The sequence below is a fragment of the Plecotus auritus genome (assembly GCF_963455305.1).
Source record: "Plecotus auritus genome assembly, chromosome: 4".
In the NCBI taxonomy this organism is placed as follows: Eukaryota; Metazoa; Chordata; class Mammalia; order Chiroptera; family Vespertilionidae; genus Plecotus; species Plecotus auritus.
In genome coordinates, this window is record NC_137775.1 from 146,086,431 (window position 1) to 146,109,128 (window position 22,698).

The 22,698-nt window shown below is 42.2% G+C and overlaps 1 protein-coding gene across 1 annotated transcript in view; it reads right to left on the bottom strand.

Annotated features, from left to right (window-relative positions):
* Nucleotides 1-13,188: 13,188 nt before the first annotated feature.
* The window catches only part of LOC308246853 (POU domain, class 6, transcription factor 2-like), a gene marked incomplete at both ends in the record, with an annotated part of 128,928 nt that continues 119,418 nt past the window's right edge, over nt 13,189-22,698 (bottom strand). The window contains 2 exons of the mRNA XM_080665204.1: nt 13,189-13,693; nt 17,076-17,244. Of these exons, the coding sequence (XP_080521330.1) occupies nt 13,189-13,693; nt 17,076-17,244 (674 nt within the window). The remainder of the gene's footprint in view (nt 13,694-17,075; nt 17,245-22,698) is intronic.

The following is a 22,698-nucleotide window of genomic DNA, read 5'->3' on the forward strand; positions in this document are numbered from 1 at the left end:
AGCCCTCAACCCTCACACTGAAGGATTATGGCAGGTAAGGCTTTTCTAGGTGACCATGTGATTTAAAATTTTGTAAACTATTGATGTATACATGGTCTGAAGTTGTGTGAGTTTTTCCTCCTCCCCCAGAGTCTAAGTCTCTGTACTGAAGACAGGCAGCATCTCCCACATCCATATTCATATTCATGGATCCAGAGGAGGTCCCCGGACCAATGTTCATCCACTCTGGACTCAGGCTTGCTCACTCTACTTTTGCTCCTTCTCATCAAGACTCCCTCCAACCCTGGATGGGTACTGTAGTATGTTTTCTCTTCCTCATACTGATTATTCCTGTTACAGGAAAGCAGGTGACGAATTTGCACTTAGTATTTGGAGGTGAGGCAAGAAATGGTAAAAGACTATATTTAATAGTGTTTATTTTCTCTGTGGAGTGGGCGGCAAATTCAGTGCCCAGAGGCAGGGTAGAGATTAAGAAGAGTATTCAAGTGTAACCTAGGTCACTCTAGCTCTCCATATTTTTCACTAGGTCTAGCAACCCTTAAAAATGCCCCACAACTATTTCAGGAGTTACCAGAGTGTCTTTTATATGCTCAGGGACATGTTCATTCTGGGATACCAGGGTCTCCATAATGCTTCCTGGGCACTGTTGGTTCCTTTCCAGTGACCCCAGTGGATGGCTGCTATTGTACAGCCACATACAGGGGCCACTCCTTTGACCCTATGCTGCTTTTCTGGGCTTTGGTTTATATACTGCTTCTTCTGACCTGGCAGTTTCCTACTGCTGGTTCCTCGGATTACTCTCCATTAGCATATTCCAAAGCCTGCATGGACTTCAGTGTGAAGAGAAACCAGCTCCTTCAGTTTTTATTTCTTTCTCCCTGGTATACAGACAAATACCCAAGGACTGGATTAGGCATACATTTGAATAATAGCCTCACAAGACATCTGTCTTGAAGGCATCTTCAGATTCCATCATCATCTCCTGCCCCACTATATCATCCAAAACTTAGCTATGGGCACAATCTAGGTCCCATGTCAGCAGACTTCAGAGAACCCTCTCTTAATACCTCCCCTCAACATATCCAAACAGGCCAGAACATCACCACATCAAACTGAGACTTAAGTTAGACTGCATGCCAGGAAAGTTTTAGAACAGCTGCCTAGGGAATGAAAAATCTACAAGACTAAGAAAAAGTTTCAAAATTGCTGAACTCCACTCATTGCTCCATGGAGACCAGAGACCTTTGATTGAAATGGTTCCTTTCAGCATCTGTCTGTAATTTTTCTAGCAGCGTTGGCAGCCCAGGAAGAAAAGAGAGGTTTGAATTGAATCAGGGTTGAGGATGAGCGGGGTGCAGGCCTGGCAGGGCATAGAAATACGGAGTGAGGGAACTGAGAAAGTTTGTAAAATTGTTGCAGTGATTGATTGGGAAGCTCAGCTAGGTGGAGCAGAGAAGGAAGGGGAATCTGGGGAGTTGATGGAGTTATTTGTTTAGCATTTATTGGTCACTGACAACATGCCAGGCAGCTATAGGCACAAGTTCTGGGAAAACTGCCCTTGAGAAGTATACAGGCTAGTTGGAGGGGTAGACAATGAAATAGTATAGTGTGCTAACTGCTACAATGATCTGGGAGCTGGAGGAAAACAGATGAGAAGCATCTAACTTTGCGCTGGAAGACTGGTTGAAGGAAATTACACCTACATGGAGACCTGGTAGGCAAGAAGGAGTTAGTCAGGAGGAGAGAGGAAAATATGCTCCCAAGTAGAAGGACCAGCTGGAGTGAAGGCTTGGAGATGGGAGAGAAAGAGGATGGGAAGATCAGTGCAGGATGCTGAGGCATACAGGACTGTGGAGGAGTAGTGAGGGATGAGGTTGAGAAGTAGTCAGGAACCACATCAGGAAGGGAAATAGGGTCTTATAGGATACATTCAGTACTGTCTACCCAGCCCAGTCCCTTTCCCTTCCACTGAGACCATCATTACACTGCCTCGCCATCAAGGTTAGAGCTCAGAATCTAAGTTTGTTTCATGTTGACTGTGCTGCCCTAGACATAGCTGATTAGACCAGGGTGGATATTTAAGGATCATCATCCAGCATATTTACAGAGGAACATAGAGAGCTGGTTTATAAAGAGATAGAAATAAATCAGTGAAATTCAAAATCAGGAAGCCACTGACTTAACAGATAAGAAAACTGAGTCTCAGAGAGGCTGAATGATTCCTACCAGCTCTAGCTTGTGCAGATAAAGAGACAGACCTAACTCCCACAAGTGCCTGCTGCTTCTTCCCATGGGCTCAGGGACATGTTCATTCTGTGATACCAGGGTCTCCATAATGCTTGCTGGCACTGTTGGTTTCTTGCCAGTGACCCCAGTGGATGGCTGCTACTGTACAGCCACATACAGAGGCCACCCCTTTGATCCTATGCTGCTTTTCTGGGCTGTGGTCTACCCACTGCTTCTTCTGACCTGGCAGTTCCCCTAAGGCCCTGAGTTCATCCACCCCACTCAGACTTGTTCACTTTACTTTTGCTCCTTCTCATAAACACTCCCTCCAACTCCGGATGGGCACTCTAGCATGTTTTCTCTTCCTTATCCCTATCATTCCTGCCACAGGAAAGCTGGTCAAGAATTTGGACTTAGTATTTGGAGGTGAGGCAAGAAATGGTAGAAGACTATATTTAATAGTGTTTATTTTCTTTGTGGAGTGGGAGGCAAATTTAGTGCCCAGAGGCAGGGTAAAGATTAAGAAGAGCATTCAAGTGTAACCTAGGTCACTCTAGCTCTCCATATTTTTACTAGGTCTAGCAACCATTCAAAAAGCCCTAAAGTATTTCAAGAGTTATAGGCTAAGAAAAGGAAGGAACCAAGGAGGCTGGGAAGCCAAGTGTATAGCTAAGGCCCCGCTGTTGAAGTGTCTGGTTAGGGAGGTGCCTCTGGAGCCACTGGCTCTCGGTACCTCCTTTGCTGACTCTTAGCTCTGCCTCCATCAAAGTGTCTAATAGTCACTGTGCCTCTTAGTTACTCCTTCAAGATCCAAAGTTCCAAATGGGAGCATCTGAGCCACCTTGCCTGGCCCAAGCATCCCCACCGTATAGCTACCAGAAAGTGGGGGAGAAGAAGTAACCTCTGAGCTATACAGTGAGAAGAAATTTTCTAAAGAGGAAAATGTTTTGAATTGGGGTAGCAAGAAATGACACATATCTACCTAGGACTTAAGTGGACTTCTCAGAACCCTGGCCGATGGAAAGGAGCAGCATGCACTTGTGGGAGTTAGGTCTGTCTCCTCATCGGCACTGGCTAGGGCTGGTAGGACTCATTCAGCCTCTCTGAGGCTCAGTTTTCTTATCTGTTAAATCAGTGGCTTCTTGATTTTGAATTTCACGGACCAATTTTTTTTTTTTTGTCAAGTAAAGTATAATATTGCTTAAAACAACTATTTTAATACTAAGAATTAGGAAGAACATTATGTCAGAGTAGCAATTAATTCTTTAAGTTGAGTTAGGTTTTGGGAAAACTTACTTCATTGGCTTTTTTCTAACTTTACTGGGACCAGTGAAAGACTGGCTCTACACCATGGGTTAGTGTTTGGAAACAGTCAATCTTAACAGCTTTACCAAGATTATAATTCTGGGATTTCTGAAGGCTGGAGAGAGGGATTTTTGAATAGGTTTGTCAATGGCATTGCAAGCTTTTCCTTTTTGAACCCCAAGCAAACCTTGTTTGGATGACCCTCAGAGGAAGGCATAAAGTCTACCTTTAAGTGTACATTTAAAAAACTCTCGAGTGACAAGAGGAAGCCTTTGGGACAAGAACAATTTACCTCTTTATGTTGCTTAATGTTACTATTATAGAGGTACCCAGAGACCTTGGCAGTGAGTACACGTTTATAAATCTTAAAAACCAATCAACTGATCAATATGTAGGGAGGGCAGGTAGAAGTGCCCACTTAAAGGACTAAATGCCTGGCCCAGCATGGCCTTTCTCATTATTGAGAAGACATTGATAATGGGGATATGCAAAGGATCATAAAGATGACTCTTGTGTCTCCTCCCACTCTTTTCAAAATCATTCATTTTGAAGGCAGCTGGGATCAAGGGAACTGAATCTGCATATTTTGAAGGAAAGAGACCATTGCTATGTCTATAAATAGTGAGGAGTAATAATGGAAGGAAAAGAGACAAGTTATCAACTGTGGTTAAAAGTATAGTAAGGAATAATGGGTTTCATCAGAATACTGGAAACTTTTCAGTTATGAGGATCCAACTTCCTAACAATGGGGGAGTAGGGAGAGGTTTGTAGACAGATGTCCCTCTCTGGGTGTTCAGAGCCAAGAAGATGAAAAACGAAAAGGTTTAGTACAGAGAACAGTATCTCTTCACCAGAGGCTTTGTATGGCCCTAGTGGCTTGCTTTTTCAGCTCTAAGATCTACAATTCTATTTTTCTTTGTATATTTTCTGTCGACTCATTTTGAGTTCTTTATTCCTTCCCTCCCCTTGCCCTCCTGTGCCTGTGGTTGCCTCTTTTTAAAATTTTATCTTGTGAGTCCAGTTTGCTTTCCTTTTTGTGCTGATCCTTTCGGTTCATTCAGTGGTCGGCAAACTGTGGCTCGCGAGCCACATGCGGCTCTTTGGCCCCTTGAGTGTGGCTCTTCCACAAAATACCACGGCCTGGGCAAGTCTATTTTGAAGAAGTGGTGTTAGAAGAAGTTTAAGTTTAAAAATTTGGCTCTCAAAAGTAATTTCTATCGTTGTACTGTTGATATTTGGCTCTGTTGACTAATGAGTTTGCCGACCACTGGCGTTCATTGAATGCATGTCCATGTTATTCCTTCTTATGTTTTTCCTTCCAACTCTCTCTTGCTGGCGTGGATTCTAGGCTATTTGAACACAATAACTACCTTTTAAAATAAATCTTTCCTTTACTCACTTTTTTAGCCAAATTGCCTATTGCTGCTCTTTGCAAAGCTCATGACTAACAACAATATTGTCTTTGCACATAAAGGATGTTTTGTTTTGTTTTTTATATGTGGGTACATTTATTCTGGGACTGTGAGGTAAAACAAAATAAAACTGATTTCTAAACAAACACCAGCATTTACTTACAAAAACAAAAACAACAAAAACCCAAACTATCTCTCCCAAAAGCCTCTTTATGCTACTGTCAAAGGTAAAACAACACAAACATTCAAAACAAAACAAAAACCTCTGGGTTCCTCTTTTGAAATTGCCCTTAGAGCTTATCTATAAATCATACTGGAAAAGTAGCTTCATTGCTTATTAATCACGTCTTGTTATTTGACAAAAATTATATTACTTAGCATTATCAACCCCACTTATTTAGTTAAATCTGTTTCATATAGTTATATACAGGATGATATTGAAAATATTTGATAACACAGGTCGATTAGAACAGATGCTGGCTATGAGGCACACCTATAGTGATGTATATACTCCAAACATCAGTTCTGCTTTATGCTATCCCAAAACATTTTTTAAAATAAAATATTTTATTTCTGGTAAACTTTGATATTTTTTGCCTTTCTAGTGTCCAATTCTAGCTGCTGTATTGAGGGTAATCTCCACTGTGTGTGGCCTTCATGATGTCGTGGCTGGAATCCACTCTGTTGCTACAGATGGTAAAAGGCCCAAGATTTTTCTCTCCCCACTCCCTGGCTTCCAGGCATGTGGCAGAGTCTTGGCTAATTAGATACTCTGCTTAGCAAATCCAAATAAGACAAAGGGATTTTCATGTTCATTCAGGATGGAGGCAGCATCATGTCATGGGCAATGGCAATGGTGTCTGAAGGTGGTAGTTGAAGTATCTTAGATATATTATTTCTACTAAAAAAAAATTGTCCTTCCTGCTTCTTAGTCCTCAAAAGACAGTTCCTATACATTTTCTTAGCCTGGTCATCTGGACACATTTTAATTCTCTGAGGTCCTAGTTCCCTCTCAATAAGTCTTCCTTTTTAATCTAAGAAAGTTATAGATGATTTCTTTAACGTGTGATGAAGACATCCACTCAGGAGCTGCAAAATGTTGGCCTTTGATTTTGAGAGCAAGCAGATATTTTATTAAGTGACCAAATCAATACGAGAAACACCTTGGAGGACTGGGATGTGAGCCCAAACTAATGAGATGAAATTCAACAGGAATGCATACAAAATCCTGCATTTGGATTAAAAACATAAATTAATTTTATGAGGTGAAAATATGACAACAGCAGTTCATGTGACTGTTCTGTGGTTTTATCTCGACTTACAGCTCAATGTGAGAGATCCTTGAGGTGAGGATCACCAAACAAACCGTCATTAAGGAAAGAAGGTGGTCCTAGGAGCCTTATATTTGGTTCTGGGTATTTATTCCTTCTGAAACCAAATTAATTTTTAGAACATTCAATCTAACTTTCTATTATAATTTTTCTAGCTCTAGTAAACAGCTCAAGTGCCCATTAGTAGATGAGTGGGATATTATGCAGGTATAAAAAAGCTGGGATATTATGCAGGTATAAAAAAGAAGGATCTTTTACTCTTTGAGACAACATGGATGGACCTGGAGATTATTATGCTAAGCAAAATAGGCCAGTCAGAGAAAAACAAATATCCCATGATCTCAATCATATGTGGAATCTAATGAGCAAAATAAACTGATGAACAAAATAGGTTCAGAGGCATGGAAGCATGAAACAGACTGACAGAACTCAGAAAAGTGGGGAGGGAGGGTGGAGGAGATTAAGCAAAGAACTTAAATGAATATATGCATAGCCTATGGACACAGACAATAATGCGGTTGAAGGCCTTGGGTGGGGCAGGAGCTGGGTTGAGAGAGGCAAAGGGGGCGGCGAATGAGGGACATCTGTAATAGTCTCAACAATAAAAATGAATTAAACAAACAACAAAAAAGGAAGTACAAATTGGTAATCACAAAATAGTCCCAGGGATGTAAAGCACAGTAGAGGGAATATAGTCAGTAATATAGTAACTATGTATGGTGCCAGGTGGGTATCTGAAATATTGGGAGGACCACTTTGTAAAGTATATGATTGCCTAATCACTGTGCTGTACACCTAAAACTAATATAAAATAATATTGACTTTAAACTGAAATTGAAAAATAAAATTTAAAAGGGCAAAAGAAAAAGAAAAAGAAAAAGAGAGAAGCAGAAAGCCAAGGGCTAGGGGGAGGAGAAGCATATGTTCAGATAGATTTTCATTCAATACACTAGAAACCTCTTCAGAGGCCTTCTTCCCCTGACCAGGACTTTCCTCGTGGCACAGCAGATAAGCCAGATGGGTCAGAGGTACTGTTTGCATGGACAATGGATGAGGAGCCCAGACCTGCTTGGGTTAGTAAGGAGCTGATCTCATCTACTTTGTGACTGATTGCTTTTGAATTCTTCCCAACCATAGATTTTTTTTGACTAAACTTATCAACCATTGTCTCGCTATACTTGCCATTAAATAGATGATGTGTATATGGTTGGCTTAGTGGAAAGTTATTATTGGAATGGCTTTTGGAATAATTTAAAACAGATACTGCTGATTGACTTGTACACCTAGGCTTACTTCTAACCATTCATTTACTGTTTCGAAGTCAGACTCAGAACTGCTTTTCATCATTTTAATTCAGAAATTGATTTTATTTGTGAAATGTTGTAGTACCAGAAACATGAGATAATTTTAATTTCTGGAGAAATATTACTGTTTTTTGCACAGTGAATATGAGTTTTTTGAAGGCAAGGATTCATTTTTTTACTGGGTCCCTAACACATAAAAGTTTCTGGCACATATAAAATGCTTAGCAAATATTTATGGAATATGAAACTAATTGAATAATGGCTATCTTTTAAAATTATTTTTATTTTAAATTGATCTCAGAGAGGGAAGAAGGGAGGAAGGGAGGGGGAGGGAGGGAGAGAGAGAGAGAGAGAGAGAGAAATATCGATGTGGGAGAGACACATGGATAGGTCACCTCCCACATGCGCCCCCACTGGGGATCGAGCTCACAGCCCAGGCCTGTGTCCTGACTGGGAACTGAACCCAGACCTTCCGCACAGGATGACACTCCAACCAACTGAGTCACACCTGCCAGGGCTGATGGCTATCTTTTTAAAAGAAGACATTTTAGGGTAATAATATGTACTATCATAGGCAGTACCTTCACCCAGAATACTTTTAGAGTACTTTAGATGGAAAGAAAGCTTGAAAATGACTTGATTTTGCCTTTCTCCACCCATGAAAGTAGAAGCATCAGCATCTTTATGCTCCTCTTAAAGTCAGTCTGGGAGCTTCCCGGCCACTTTCCTCGACCGTTTATAATGTATGGGCACTCAGATTTTTGATATATGGGTCTCTAGATAGCATAAGAAATATTTGCTAAAGCTCACTAAAAGTATGAAGATTATGATCCTCATTAAAAAAATTTATTGGTATTTTTAGCAAGAAGCTCCTATTTTACTTTTGAATTAGCAAATTATCCAGCAACATTAACTCACCCCTCCCATTCACATTAAACTTCAAGCAGGAGCATGTTTTACATCCTAACTTTCCCAGAATATGTGATGACAGGCAGTGCAAAGAGTAGCAAAACCTCTTTCCCAACAGAGTTCTCAACAACACCTGGCACACAGCTGGGTCTTAGTAGCAGACTGCGAAGGCTCTGGGTTTGTCTGCCTACTCGTTTCTCGTCTTCTGACTTTTCATTGAGACATCCTCCTTCACCCTTGTGGTCCGGCACGGCTGTTATCATGAGGCCCCTTACCCTACCCCACAGACAGGGCTGGGCCTGTGATCCTGAATGGCCTCTTCAATTAGACCATCCCCCAACACAGTGCTTAGTTTAGAGACAGATGTATGACAACGTCTGGGGTCTTTGAGAAAGAAGCCAAGCAGGACAGGCTGAAGGCATCTTTGGAAGCACTGTATCCAGCTGGTCTTGCGGTCCACAATCAGACTCCCCGGTCAAGTCAAACAGCATAGTTTCTTTGTGGGTAACAAAGTTTGTGTTGGATTTCTGTTACTTGCAACCAAGGGAGTACTAATTCATATAGTATTTCGTTTAAAGTAATCATATTAACCCCTTCCTTTCCTTAACCTCTGGGGTTGTCACATATTCATATTTACACATTTACCTTGTAAATGACATATATGAGTTTAAGACACAGTTAGCCTAGAAGCTCATGTCAAACAATTCTTTATTTTTTATGGTACAAATTAAAAGTGACAGATCTGAAGCTGTTAAGAAATACACAAAGTGCAGCTTTACTGACCATACAGATATTGCTCTAGATTAAGTACAGTTTTGTCAGTTTTTTTTTTAAACGTTAAGCAACCTGTGCAGATAAATCAGCTTTGGTTTCAATGTTAGAGCAAATAAGGAGCTTTTAAATATCCAGTTTGGCTTCTTGGTCACAAGTCCATCATGTCAACTTGTCATCATGATGATTTTTCAAAACAACCCAGTCTGCTTTCCTGTCCTCCAGCCTCTGTCTGCTCCAGGCAGGGGAGGCGGCTCCTTCGTGGTGCCTCGTCAGGGACCCTGGTGACCAGTCTAGATCATAGCACGTAGGACCAAAAAAAAAAAAAATCACTCTCGTAACAACAATTAAACAAATGTGCCTCACGTACTTTCAAGTTGAAGACAAACAAATCACATGACAAAGAAAGCTCATTACAAAATGTTATCCAAACAGATTTTACAGTCAAACATTTAAATGAAAATTTCCTTTTCTCCATTTGTTTAAGCTTGGTCATTAACTGGTACAAGTAGAGTGCTGAGGTAAAACATTGATGAACAGTTTGTACTTTTTTTTTTATTTTCTTAAAATAGGAACAGTTTAGTATTGCGAGATTGTCAGCAACATTTAGCCATATCTATACAATGTGCATATACCTACAAACATTGAGCTTTGGTCCAGCATAGAGAAGATGAGCAAAGGCATTTCGCAATTTCTTTTTGGTTATAGCTTGAGTTCTTTGATACGCCTCTACTTGTTTGTTTGTTTTTTCCTAGCTCCTTTTGCCTTTTTGTTTTCTCTTTTGGTGTGTGTGTGTGTGTGTGTGTGTGTATGTGTGTGTGTGTGTGTGCGCGCGCGCACACACACACACACACATACACACACACACTTGAATGTGTATTTATGTGATTACAATAGTGTAACCAAAACCTTGCAATGCAGTTAAAACTCTCAACTGTTCAAAATGTTTTCTGGTTGAAAAAAAAAAAACTCCCACAAAACAAGTGTAAAATATAACACCAGTTGTTTCTCTTTTTCATCAAACAATAGAGAAAATGAAGATGACAGTAATTTAAAAACATGAAAGAAAAATATTGAAGCTTGAAATACAATCACATATGCCCAAAGTGGCTTTTATTTTTTGTTAGTGGCAACCTTTACCTCCAGTTTGTGAAAACATATAAAACACTTAAATGCTATTGGCCTATGAAGTTGTTTACAAGTGAAAATAAGCAATGTCATAATAAAATTAAGCAATAGGCGTGGTTCCGAAGACTTATATACACAATATAATTGATATTCTTAAGAATCTGTTCAGGCACCTTTTTATGCCTTGTAGCAAAAAATTTATCTGTAAAAAATCAATATAAGAAGCATTACAATACCTTATAAATAATTTATAAAACAATACAAAATTATAAAACTATAAAAAAAGAATGGGTTTACGACTGTGGGATAAATATATTTCGTTTATATTCCATTTTGGAAGACTACTTTTATTTTATATCTTCACTGTCCTAGTTGTACCCTCCCAGTTATAGATCCTGAAACTGAGCAGGCCCTATGTCACTGCTGCTAGCACATGTTTAAACATTGAGCATTCTGTTATCTTGTTAACCTTTCTTTGGGAGCTTTTCTTGGTGAAATTTGGAGCAGGTCTTGGAGAATACATAATCTGTTTAATCCATACACGTTTGGATTTCTGGGTTGTTGGTATTTGTACAGTTTTGGAGGTGGCAAAACGGGTGCCATGATGTGATTGCCGTTGAAGATCAAGTCAGCTGTGGTCCAATTAGTATCAGACTGGCAAAATGGGAACACCTTTGCAAGTGACCGCTTCCTCTTCCAGGCTTTTTCTTTTAGAGTTTCCTTGTGGGTGATGTCCTGATTGCTGAATGAATCATCGGGGGGAAGGGAGCCAATTATACCATTGCATTTACACAACCAGCAAAGGCGCTACCAGAAGAGACTCAAACCCTCATCAGGGAGGGAACATGGCATTTCTCATCAGTTGGGCAACTTGAGGTGGGCTTTCTCTTTTTTCTCTTACAATTTACTTGTAGAGAGTACATGAGCATGCTTATTCATTAATTATTCAGGAATATTTACATTTTAACAGCAGGCATATTGATGGTTTTTCCTTTTCCCTGCTCCTTTAATGGAACACCTTTTGCCCATACCTGTAGAAAATACCAACCACAGGGTTCAAGTGCTCACCTGCACAGCCATCCTCCCATCTTGCTTTTTTTTTCTGGCTTATTAGGTTATTTTGGCCCACAGATCTTTTGAGTAACTTATTTTGAAAAATGAAATAATCCCTAAGTTTTAGTAGTGAAGGCTATTCTGACGTGGTAGATAAGCCACTCTGTATCTTTCCTTTGAGAGGAGGCACTTCATTGTTAAAGCTTCTTTTCCCCTCAAGAACCCAGAGCCCAATTCCAGTGGTTTAAATTTGTCTGCCAACTTTCTGCTCCATTTATATATTCCAAGAATAATTGACCACTCCCCCCACCCCCTGAAAAAAGTCTGCTATTGTTATTGGAATGAGAGAAGTAGCAGAAAAGATGGGATTTACAGGATACGTGATGGCCTTTAAAGATCCAGTCACTCTGTCTTTCTTTTTGGCCCATTTTCTTTGTGTGTGTTTATGTGGGTCTGTGCATGCTATGTGTGTATTATGACTGAAATCTTGAGACATTTCTTTGGCTATCAGACTTCTGAGAGAAATTGCTTTGCACAGAAGCATAACATAGATGTAAGTATTGAACCAAATGTGCAGCTTATGTTTGTTTATATTACAAAATTAGTTTTGATCAGCTCTCCATGTACGTGGCCAACAGACTGAGAAAAATCCCAAGCTCTGGTGTGGACAGTGAGCACAGTGACAGCTTATGCCATTGTTGACAGTTCATCGAGCAAAACTCTAGTTATTCTGGAGTCTCTCCTGCATGTCACTAGGATCTGAGTGGAAGAAACACTGTTCACACTCTGTGGCCTTCCAGCAGACTGGAGGCCACGTATGAGGGAGTTGGAAGATGGAGGGAAAAAGGGAAGTGCAAGCTCCATTTTCTTTTCTCAAACCCACAAGTCATAGTGAGAAGAAAGCAACAAATGCTTTGGCACACAATCCAGGATGGCCCCTTTTCCAAAAACAACAACAACAAAAAAAGAGAAAAGAAAAGAAAAAAGAACCCTGTCCAGACAAAGTAAAAGCCAATAGTGAGCCTCACAGAACGGCTTCACCAATGGCACCCACTCCATAGGTGACAATAGATGGGAAAGACGGGAGAAATCAGCTTCCCAGTTTTCCAGGAAGTACAAATGTAAAAATTTGTAACACAACTTGACACGCAGAGAAGAGCAGACTGACGATCGCATTGGCAATGACTTTGGTTAATAGGTTTTATAGTGAATCAGCACTTAGAACCTGAAAGAAGGCAATCCTTCCTCCAGGTGGCAGGCTTGTCTTCGCTTTGAACAGATCCAAGTTTTTGTTTGTTGGTATTTCTTGAGTGTGTGTGTGTGTTTGTTTGTTTTTTTGGTTTAGTTTTGTTTTTCTTTTTCCTTAAAATTTGTTCACATTTTCATACTATACAGAAAAAAGTATGTGGTTATTTGGTTCGCTTTTAGTCCATTAAAAAACTGGCTGTGGGGAGACAGGTGGGGGAGGGAACTAGCCTACCACACACACCTGCAGTATGGTGCATTCCTTGTTTAAAAAATTTCAAAAACAAATTCTTTTTTTTTTTTTTTGGAAAACCAATGGACACATATAAACCACTCTGTCCACTTGGTAGGTTTCTTAGTCTTATAAGGAGGATGACGAGGGCTATTTTAAAATTTTATTTTTAATTTATTATGTATTTGTTTGTTTCTTTGTCTATTGGTGGAGTCCCAAGAATGGAGCTTAGTTTCTGTGGAGTTTGCTTATGATTCTGGGTGGGCGTCCCTTTAGGAGTTTTCTTCCAGAGAGTCTGTTAAGGGCTCCAGGGGGACAGCCGTGGCCGGCTCGTGCTGTTTTAAGCGTTTAATTGTGTTCTTCAGGGCTTGCCTCTTATTGCAGAACCAAACTCTAACTACCTCCCGGTCATAGTTCAGCTTTTCGGCAATTTCGGTCATTTCCTGCCCGGAGGGGTGTGTGTTCTTCTCAAAGTGGGCATTGAGGATCTCAAGGGCCTGGGGTGTGAAGGAGGTGCGCCGCTTGCGCTTTTTGGACGGTTCACTCCCAATAAACTCGGTCAGGTTCTGCATACCTGCTCGATGGCGGGCCTCAGCCTCAGCCATCCACCGCTCAAGCACCGGCTTGATCTTCTGGGCACTTTTAGGGGTGATGTCCAGCTTTTCAAACCTGGCAGGATACAAAAGGCCAGGGTTCAGTTTGGCTGTCAGACTGCTAGCTATAGTGTTCTCTTGGGCTTCCTGTGGTAGGAAAAAGTGGCTTCTCAGGATGGTGTGTCTGGGGGGAGAATTGAGAAAGAACAGTCTTAAACTGAGTCCTCTGCTAGGGTGGGCCTCCTGCCTGCCTGCCTGATTGACGGGCAGAGCGAATTCACTCCAGATTATCAGCCAGCTGCAAGGTAGCTGTGCCCGCTCAAGCCAGCACCCCACCTCCCGCATGCCTCATGCCAGTGCATGCAGCCCACACGTGCAGACACAGACCAGGGCGGGGAAGGTGGAGACGGCGCGACGCATGAGCCTTCACAATAGAAACAAAACCACTCCTAGATCTTTTTCCTGTAAGCTTTCGAGATACAAGCTTTTATTTTAATCACCCCACACCATTTCCCCAATCTTCAGAATTCTAAGGTAGAAATTAACACCAGAAAGTGACACCAAAGACAACAGCTCTCACATTCTTTCATTTAAAAGGATTCTTTTTATGTTTTCCTTAATTCCCCCATTCATTGGACTATAGAAATATCTCTTATAACAGTTAGTGATGGCAACTAGGGCCAGTGTCTCATTGTAATCTCTCTCTCTCCCCTTTCTCTCACTCTGTCTCTGTCTTCCACCCCAACCCTCTGGTAACGAACAATTTTCACCATATGTATGTCAACAACATGTTCCTTTTTCAGGTCAAACATGTCCTGTTGCTGCTTTACTGCTGGACTCAAACAGCTGGACACTCTGTAATTACTATGAACACCCATCCCCGGATGTGCTCCGGCCACCTTGTGCCTTCCAAACCCTGCCCAGCGTCAGTGTATGTTTGCACCAGGGCATCAAGCTGCGTTTAGTGTGAGATATCTGCAACCTGTACTTGAATGGTATCATTTTCTGTAAATGAGGCCTTCTGTACATCAATTGCCATCAGCAACTCTTTGCTACACTGACTAAAAAATATGAAGCGTCTTGGATAAAATTATGTAGAGTGCTTTAACATCTTGGTATAAAAGTTATACTCATTTTCAGTGAAATACAAAAACATGCAGCTCCTCTTGTTTGTTTGTTTGTTTGTTTATTTATTCTAAATCCAAATTCAGGACCCTCTACTCTGACAACTCTGGGCACACAGAATTCTCCTCTCTCTTTTAAAGTCCAGGGCTGTTGAAAAATAACCATCGGATGGCAGAGTGCATCTTATTACAATAGTCCGTTTTCATAGAGCCAAAATGAACCTGCTTTAGTCAGTCAGAGTATGTTTTGTAAGGATGCTTGCAAAAGGACACAAAAGGATAAGCTTCCTTTATGTGCCATGATCTTATTTTTGGAGCTGCATTTTAGATATCTTATGTTGTGATAAATAGAGCAAAGAGTATCACATTTTAATGCAATTCTTATAGCACTCACTTCCAAGCATAGTTCAAGGAGTTATTGGTTTATTTTATAAAAATAAAATACAACTTCAAGTCCTGGTCATAGAGGGAAGAAGTACATTTTTGCTTTCAATAAAAATGAATTTAATGTCATTTAATGAGCTCATCACTTGTGGCAAGCTTCCCCAGCACTCTCCTTGTCCTGTTAATTGCCACATAACACATTTTGCCATCATTCACTATAAAAGTCCTAAAGCTCAAACTCTTTACAGCGCCATGGCACAGGGAGAAAGCCTATGATAGGGGCGTCCAGTCATATTGGTGGTGTTTTTCCTCTGTGTCTCTAATTGGGAGGAACTTATCAAAACAGCACCTGGGAGTCCCTGCAGCAAAGAAGGGAGAAGTGAACCTGGGTGTGCAGGCTCAAATGCAGATTCCTTTCCACCTTTGAATGAACTTGAATTGTTTCTATGTCAGGTTTTGGTTTCTTTCAAGACTTTCTTTTCTTTTTTTCATCGTAGTGAGCTCGTAAAATCACCTCACTGAAATACCAGAAGCTACAGAAAGGCCAAAAAGTCAAGGCATTGACATATTCTTTTATACAATGAATTCCCAAGTCTCTTTTCATTTCAGCCATAGCTTTTTGGCCTCCCCTGGGGAAGACTTTAGACATCAACATATTTGATTAGGAATGCTCAAGAAACACTCCCTATGTCAGTGAAAACATTAGATAGCACTTAAACCTATAAAAGGAAATCAGATTTTAGGACTAAAAATAAGCCAAAGAGGACTTTAGTAACAATAGCAAATTGGCAACAACTTAAAAACCTGTGGCTGCCTTTATCACAAGGCTGTCAAGATGAACCAAAATTAATGTTTCCCAACAGGGAGCAACAGTGTTCGTATCATCGATGCTGCTTGTTAGTGTTGATGCTTCTGTACATATTGTTTGGAATAACATATACAAGCCCTGAAACACATTTCCCAGCAGCAGTCTCCTTGTGTAGACTGAATAAAGGTTATTTTCTACAGTGAGGTATCTTATAAGAAAAAGCAGTAGGGGAGGCCACAGAAGTGAGAAGATCCTATGGAGCTTTTTGTATTTAACAACAATCAATGGGTTTTATGGAAAATCATTGAGCAAAATGTAAGCTGCAAGCTACTACCCCATACTGATGTTATTTATAACCTTAGTCTCAAACTGCAGGAAAAGTACACTTCCGTCCTTTGGGGAATACATTAAAAGTATAAAGAGCAGATAAAAAGACAGCATTTCATGGATCACCAAGAACAAAATCCACTTAAATGAGTTTAGAGTTGGTTTCTTGGCTTTTCCTGATGGAGGAGGACTCGTAAGGCATTGCCCAAGAGGAAAAAGCTCTTACCGAAGTGCCTTTGTTGCCTCATGCATAAACAGTGGATTAGTGCAACACACACATGCATGCACGGGGCTGCTTCCGGCGGCCTGACCCAGATCAACTTGAACACAACCAAGGCTGGATTCTGTCCTTTATTCATTTAAAAATTTTTTTTTGGGGGGGGGTGGGCCAGATGAGGCCAGATTCTCAGTACCCCTTTTTGGAGCCATGTAAAGCAGGTGCTTCTTTTTTAAAATGTGCTTTTAAACATATCTGAGAAGGAGAGTTAAAAACTCCTTCGAGGTCCCAAGGTGGTTAATTTGCTTTAAGGTGAGTTTTCGTGGGAAATCCTGACAGCCATCCCTTAACAGAAACGGTGGGAGCATTAGCACCCACCGGACTGGCAGCTTCCATTTGCGCACGACACCCCCCTGCAGGCAGGAGGCGGCTCTCAGCTGCGTAGGAGGGTGGGCTAGGGTATTTCCCAGGAGGCCGCCTTGGAGGTTCTTGGTGCGTTGACAGGGGTTATCAAGCCAGGGCCCGCAAGTCTGTGTCAGCACCTTCATTTCCAGCGATACCACCAATTTCAACACAGAGCCACCCTAAACTTTGTTCCCACCCTTGCCCCCTCCAGCTTTGCCCACCCGAAGAAGAAAAGCCGAGCTGAAAGGGCAAAGGAGGCCCAGGCCGGCCAGGAGAGGTGAAGCATGCAGGCGCGGGTTACCTGCAGATGGCTGACTGGCTGTACGCCGGGCCCTCTGTGGCACTGAGAGCCTGTCCCACCTGAGTCTGGGTCAGGCCCAGGGACAGGCGCCGGATTTTAAAAGCTTTGGCAAATTCTCGGATCTCCTCCAGATTAACCCCATCCACCTCACCCGCTGCCGTTTGGGGATCTGTAGAGATGTTTTTAAAAATAGGATCAATATGTCAGCATACATCTGAGTAATATCTGTTTATTATGGCTTATGGGAAAATGGTCCTCTTTCAGCCAGAGCCATGGGGAAACCAACATTGCATGATGTTCCCTCTGTCTCCCAGGTGAGGCACCCAAGCCCCCATCCTCAGCACCTCCACAAGTTATCCTTCAAGATGTTCCTATCCCAGATAAAACCATAGGTTGCTCACACTGCCACTTCCACAATACAAATGTCTTCCTTAGGGCTTAACAAATAGCCAGGGCAGGAAGGCACCTGCTATGGGGGAGGCAACATAAATATGTCCAAATATTGTGCAAACATATAAGATTGGCAAGGTTTCAATTTGAAATGTCTTAATTGGAATCTTGAGTGCTAAAAATTGCCCTTGAAGAAAATAGTATTTTGTATTTTTCCTTCACTCAATCACCAATGCAGCCAGGCTAACAGATGGCAAAATTGCCTAATTTCTTACGTTCACATTAACGCTTCAGAAGAGCATGCTTATGATGAAGCTGTGAGGATAATATATCCCACCCCACAAAGCAGTGTGCGGACCCTGCCGCCTTTGTCCCTGGAAAGGGCACATCATAAAAATGCCTACCGCGGGAAGGCTCCTTTGGTGCCAGATAACTCGGTCAATTAAGGACTTACCAAGGGAAATGACACAACAGCTGGAGAATGAAACTCCCCTCCCCTGGCTCCTGATCCCTGGATAAATGAAAGCACACACCAAGCTGGAGACAGCATGGGTTGGGGATGGTGGAAGATTTCAAAGTGCGGCTGGATCCTGCCTGGAGCGAAGCCATTCTCCCTGCCTGCCGATCCCATTGTTCTTCAGCTCATTCCCAGGATGCAGGTGAAAAGTTTTTCTCTTCCTCTGTCTGCACAATAACCCATCCATTTCAATAACGTTGAGTACGTGTCTAAGGATTGTGGTGGACTATAGTATCCTTCTGGGCTCAGAGATCTAGACACTCTTACTATCATGAAAAGAAAGAAATATTTGCATCCCAAGAGCCAATTTTTCTAGGACTGGATTAAATCCCACCAGCACAGCAGCCTGGCGCGGCTTGAAGGATTTGCTAGGGATTCTGGGACGTCTCATCCACACACAACAGCCTTGAATCCATCCTCTAATTTCTTCCTTTAAAAAACTCCTAGAGCAGAAGCTAAAAGCGAGCAACTTTTCAGCAAATAAAACTCAGCTTTTCTGATACTTACACATTTGTTTAATTACTTGCAACATTTAAACATTGGGAAGTTTCTAAAGAAAAATCTAGATTTTTCATGGTCTTTTGAAACATTAGAAGATTTGTCTGCACCAGGTCTACATTTGAACTTGGGAACAACCAGTTAGCTGGAACCGACTCTGGCTGCCCCTTCACCTCCGCCTCCTCCTCCTCTCCAAGCCCTTCCCATACCTGCTGCCTTGCTGAGCCCATTTTGCATTGCCAACGCGAGATTGGTGCTGGATGGTGGTGGGGAAGGTGGAAAAGTCTTAGCCAGCACAATGGTTCTGGCCCCCAAAAGGCCACAGTATATACACAGAACGGGGGTGCAGCATATCTGTGGTATTAACATTTCATGGGGGAAGGGGACAATTAGGATAAAAAAAAGTGTAAAAGTTTCCTTATGGGTTTGGGTGTGGGGATGGGAGGGCTATCCTATATAATAAAAGGATAATATGCAAAATGACCCTAACAGCGGAACGACCAGGAACAACTGGTCGCTATGACGTGCACTGGTCACCAGGAGGCAGACACTCAATGCAGGAGCTGCCCCCTGGTGGTCAGTGCGCTTCCACAGGGGGAGCACCGCTCAGCCAGAAGCTGGCTTATGGCTGGCCAGTGCAGCGGCAGTGGGGGGGGGGCCTCTCCCACCTCCTCAGCAGCACTAAGGATGTCCGACTAATGGCTTAGGCCCGCTCCTGGAGCGGGCCTAAGCCGTTAGTCAGACATCCCCCAAGGGCTCCCAGGCTGCCAGAGGGATGTCTGGCTGCCAGCTTAGGCCCACTCCCAGCAGGTGGACATCCCCCGAGGGGTCCCAGACTATGAGAGGATGCAGGCTGAGCTGAAGAGCCCCCCTCCAACCCCTGCCAAATGCACGCATTTTTGTGCACCGGGCCTCTAGTAGTAAAATAATCATGGAAACACTCTGGTTAGAACAGAGAGGGACACTTGTAAGAAATGGCCCAGTGAAAGAGGGGCCTGGCCTCTCTCCATGAGAGCAGGCAGAGGGGCATGGCAGACCTGCAAGCGTGGGCAGTGTAGCTTCAAAACTGAGGGTGAGAGAATGGAAGCCAGAGACTTTCCTTGTGACAGTGTGGTTTGTAGGAAGGTGGTTGACTTAATTTGGCTGGTGTGAGAGTTACCTAGGGTTCAGGAATGTGCATTTTTAACACGTACCACAGGGGATTCTGATGCAGCAGATCCATGGACCACACAGACAGAGGCCTTCTCTGTGGCTCTGTCATGACCAAGTCTGGGCATGGCATCTTCCACATGTCACTGTCTTTTTTGAATCCTTTTGCCATTTTTATTCACCAGGTTCCACTCCACAGAGAACTTGCTCTACCACTTGTGTAAGACTGGTGGGCCAGAAGGGAGGGGCTCCTGGTCAGGCACTCAGTCCTTGCTCTTCCCCACCCCAATCTGCACTGTATACAGCAAGTGGCAAACATCTGGGTGCCAGTGGGCTGGGGTTAGCAGTGTGTAGTCTGGAGTTGGGGAGAGAGTTTGTTTCTGAGCAAAGATAAGTAGCCTGTGTGGGAAGTAAAGTTGTGCTTTCATTAGGCCCATCTCTAGATCAATGGGAATCAATTGAGTTCACCAGCAGGTGAGGGGTGGGTCTTGAATCTGGAAGGATGTCCCTCATCTACTCCAGTCCCAGGGCCTGCACTGCCACCAGATTTAGCCATGCAGTACCAGGCCAGTTTTGACTTGGGCTAAATTTTATGTAAATCCATTCAACCTTATTTCTCTCTCTTTCCCTGCTGCTTTTATCATTTGTCTCCTTACTAGTTCCTTGAGACCAGGAACTAAATCTGTGTGTGTGTGATTGTACAGGTTGCTTTTTGCCAGATCACTGACAATAATCAGCGTTGGAAAGAAAGCTATGGACTCTTACCCCCGGCGCACTGAGCAGTGTTGCTATCGAACTTGACTCTAAGGCTCACAGCGGTGAGCGCCTGTCTCCCTGAGCCCAATGGCTTCCACGAGGCCCCACACAGGCATTTATTACACCAGAGACAGAATTCCTTCTTCCTCCTCTCACACATTTTCCACTCTTGTCTTTTTCCTGGTTCCACTTATGTAACTGATAAGATAGATTTCCTTGTGAAATTGAAACAGGGTGATGGTCCATTGGACAAAGGCCCAGGAAGGAGAAATCAGTATCACATTGTATAATTCGTTGATTGCTAGAGATGAGCTGTCTGGCTTTCTTTATGTTAGTGCTCTTATCCATAAAACCAGATGGCAAAATGTCTCATTATGGTTTTGATCCATAGGTCTCAAGACCACAAAAGTCTCACCATGCAAAGAAGGGGCCCACCCCTGGAAAGAAGGGGCCCATCCATGGACAGATATTAGTTTTACCCTGAGCACCACATGTGTAACTTGTCTTTGCATACTGCGAGAGTTCATTAGATGGTTGGTGTCTACAAGATGTTTTGAATTAATTAAAAAAGCTGTTGCTATCTTTTCTTTTCTGATCCCGAAGTTTCTGTCTTAAACTCTTGAGGGTTTTTTTTCTGCTGTTTGAATAGTTCCTCTTTTTTAAGGGATAAAGGGGTGGGCAAAAGGCAGTTTATGATTACAAAAATATAAGAATAAATTCTTGTGTTTTGCATATGCACAACTGTAGATCTACATTTGCCCACCTCCATATGCTTTTCTGATTGAGCAGGGAAATGAAAATAAAAAATGAAGCCTTGTAAGTGGAAGCCCTCCGAATGTCACCTCAGCTCTCACATTAGCTCAGAGGTTGACATTCCACCCTGGGATATGTCAATCTGGCTTTCTGTCATTCATTCTCCTGCCTCTGGGAGGTTGTATCAGTTTTAAGGTTGAATCTGAGGCCATACTGATGGGGACCTCAGAGGGAGCCCTCATGCGTGCACAGGGTGGATTCAGCAACTCCAATCAGCTCTAGGACCACCTAGTCTGGGGTTTCTCTGCACTGAAGAGGAAGTGGCACCTTTTATAGAAGTTTGCTCCAGATTAAGTCAGCCCAATATATTAATTACAGGGCCAGAAAGCACTCGCAATGACTGCCAGGGTCCACTCTGAATCTTTCCCTTGTTAGAGGATCCCAAAGATCAACCTATATGGGGTCTAACTGACTTGGAGGTTTAGAATGAACTGGCATTGAAAATTGGCAGCGACTTGTAATATACTGATGATGTTTCCCAAATTAATCTGGAATGCATGGGCTGAAAAGCAAAAAGATTTTTATGGCACTAAATGCAAATGGTGTGAAAACAAACCCGTTCCGTAGAACCTGGGTGTGTGGTCACTGGGCCAGTACTGAACTGAGTGCTCAGGACAGATGTTTTATTTAGTTTTTAAAATCTAACTCCTTCCAACTGTTAGCCTGGGCATCCGTGTAAGGGGTTGTCAAATGGGTTGTTGAATAATCATTACCTCTCAATATCACCCTCTATGACCTCTGCTTGAGGGATTGTTATAGGAGAAATATGCATCTTTTAAAAAGCTGCCACACATGAATTAACCGCCTTATGTAAACATCCATCTGCTTTTTAGTGCTATTCTCACAGCAAATAATGGACAAATTTACCAAATATTTCTGAAAAATAAGAAACCATTTGGGAACATACAATGCAATTTGGTAGAATAGCTTACTTGCAATATGGTGACTTCACTGGGTTGTGGAAAATGAAGTGAATTATGATTATGTGAACCAGGGGTTCCTCTGTGCCACAAGCTGTCGCCATGCATCTTTAGGTCCACTTTATAGTTTTGGTTTTTCTGGTATTGACTATCAGCCCTTTGTTGTCTAAGAATCAAGTTTACAGATCAGGGATTCAAGACGAGTGTACTGAAAAACCAAACCCAGCAAAGAATAAAAAATCCCAAATCTACCTGTATTTAAACAGTACTGTGTAAATCAACCCAATCTGGGACTTTTTCAAGTCAATTGTTGGACTCTTCTTAACTTTCCAAAAGCCCTGCTTATAGAAAGTATATTCACTTCTGACTGTAGAGCCTGATCAAGGTTTAACACAGGGCAAGCTGTGTAGGTGCTGTGAACAGGTATTGTGCAGATGTCCTAAAGAATGTGAATTTCTGGTAATTCTGAGCCCAGATGTGGTGTTCTTTGCACACAAAGATCCTGTTATCATTGCTAACACATTAATTCTGCGTTTTGTTTTTTTTTTTGCCTGGAGTGGGAAGATTTTTGTATGACTTG